The sequence below is a fragment of the Sinocyclocheilus anshuiensis genome, unplaced genomic scaffold, assembly GCF_001515605.1.
Source record: "Sinocyclocheilus anshuiensis isolate Anshui unplaced genomic scaffold, SAMN03320099.WGS_v1.1 scaffold542, whole genome shotgun sequence".
Lineage (NCBI taxonomy): Eukaryota > Metazoa > Chordata > Actinopteri > Cypriniformes > Cyprinidae > Sinocyclocheilus > Sinocyclocheilus anshuiensis.
Window position 1 is genome coordinate 1,174,423 of NW_015547685.1, and position 2,213 is coordinate 1,176,635.

General features: G+C 31.9%; 1 protein-coding gene across 1 annotated transcript in view; it reads left to right on the forward strand.

The window, feature by feature from the left end:
* The window catches only part of LOC107703202 (protein FAM81B-like), a 10,661-nt gene that overhangs the window by 1,784 nt on the left and 6,664 nt on the right, over positions 1 to 2,213 (forward strand). The window contains 1 exon segment of the mRNA XM_016505759.1: positions 1,040 to 1,158. Within this exon segment, the coding sequence (XP_016361245.1) occupies positions 1,040 to 1,158 (119 nt within the window).

A 2,213-nucleotide genomic window follows, 5' to 3' on the forward strand; every position in this document is an offset into this window, starting at 1 on the left:
ATTGTATTATATTATATTATATTATATTATATTATATTATATTATATTATATTATATTATATTAAATGGGAATTAATAATCTGTTAGAATGATTGCCCATCAGTCAATCAGCTCGACATCCAGGTGCAAAAATAAGATTAAAATTAAAATATGATAAAAAATAAGATTTATTATATCGTATATCATATTATATTATATTATATTTGTAAAAATTGAATGTATATTTTCTTACCTTGGTATTAAATTACATAAAACTAATTAACGCTAATTAACTGAAGGAGTGACAGCAAATTTGACATATTTCTCTCTTTTGACTAACATATTCTCTTAATTTTTTGCACTTCTTTTGGAAAGTCATAGAAACACTATTGTGGGTTTTTTCTTTTGCTGTTGGGGCAAATGAGAATGCAAACAAATATTTGTTGTAGTTTCCATTTATCACTATATAAGTTTATGAAGTCTATGATTACTTCTGCTTCTGAGAACCCTGAAATGTAAAAGGGGCTCATTGTGTTTTCTTCTATCTCTCTCAGAAAGGTCTGAACCAATTACACTGATAGACAGTTCAATAACACCTATGACAAAAGCATCTCAAAGTTTTACATTTACTGTTAATGTGAAAGCAAAAAAATTACAATGCTTGATGAGCGAGGTACAGTTTGAGGGAACATGCCGGCCAGCAGAGTCATTTACCTGATGGGATACATTATGCAGAATATGTACATCAAAAAATAATTAATCAAAGCTCAGCAGTCACCACAGCCAGAATGAGGCAGATTTTTTTTGTCCATGAAGAGTAATGACGTAACCAGGAAACACAGGCTTGATTAGCAATGGAAAAAATTAGGAATCTGCTAGGTGTAATTGCTTGGGCTAAACCACTTCTGTCTTTCCCTCTAAAATTACAAAATATCAAGGTACATTATCCAATTAAGGAGCTATTACTACTACTATATGGACTACTGAAGGGTGACTGCTGATATGAGCAAATCCCACTATTATATGACCGTGAGGACAGAACAATCTTCTGTCTCTCCAGGTGCTGGAAGCCCAGATTATTGAGAGAGACAGCCTTGCTGCAGGAACAACTTTTGCAGTCGAAAGCTTGGATCACAAGAACATGACGGGTATTGGGGATCTCAGAGGCAGAGAGGCAAGGTCACAATTTACACCAATATTTTATTTATTTTTATTTTATTTTATTAGATGAATTAAGTAATAAATATGAATTTCATAATTTCTCCTTTTGCTTGCATTTTTTTCCATTTTATTTTCCCTGAGGTCCACTTATAATGTTAACTGTTAACTTTTGCCCCAAAAATAGCCATAATTTATGCTATAAGAGTGATTTGCAAATGATTGTGATTGTGTTGCTAAGGATGTTTTATAACAATGAGGCTGAAAATGAAGTGATCGCTCATGTGTAAGAATGTATATTTCCAAACAACCAGCTTAGTGAATTTATTAGCGAGATGTGTTCTTGGCATTTGTTTATTCAAAAAATGCCTAATATTTATATAGAAATGAATGTGGAAATAGATAGAGGGCAGAGGCTCAGTGATGCCTTCCAGGCATAGACACAGCAGACTGGCCATGATGAGACGAACTGAGATGTTTGCTGACTGCATGACCTTTTCAATTCAATTCAATTCATGTTTATTTACATTTACATTTACATTTACATTTAGTCATTTAGCAGACGCTTTTATCCAAAGCGACTTACAAATGAGGACAATAAAAGCAGTCAAAACTAACAAAAGAGCAACAATATATAAGTGCAAATGACAAGTCTTGGCTAGCCTAACGCAGTACACGTAGCAAGGTGTGAGTATATATATATATATACATACACACACACATACATACATATACATATATATATATATACTATACACACACACATATATATACACACACACACACACAAAGAAAAACAAGTAGATAGAATAGAAAAAATAGAAAGCTAGTGTTTGTTTGTTTTTTTTGTTGTTGTTTTTTTATTTTAAAAAAATATATATAATAAATAATAAAAAAAGAAGATAAATATAGATAAAGTAGAATTAAAATAGAATATAAAGTGTTAGAGTTAGAGGGTCAAATAAAGGTGGAACAGATGTGTTTTTAGTCGTTTCTTGAAGATGGTTAAGAACTCAGCTGCTCGGATTGATTTGGGCAGGTCATTCCACCAGGAGGGAACAGTTAATGAAAAAGTC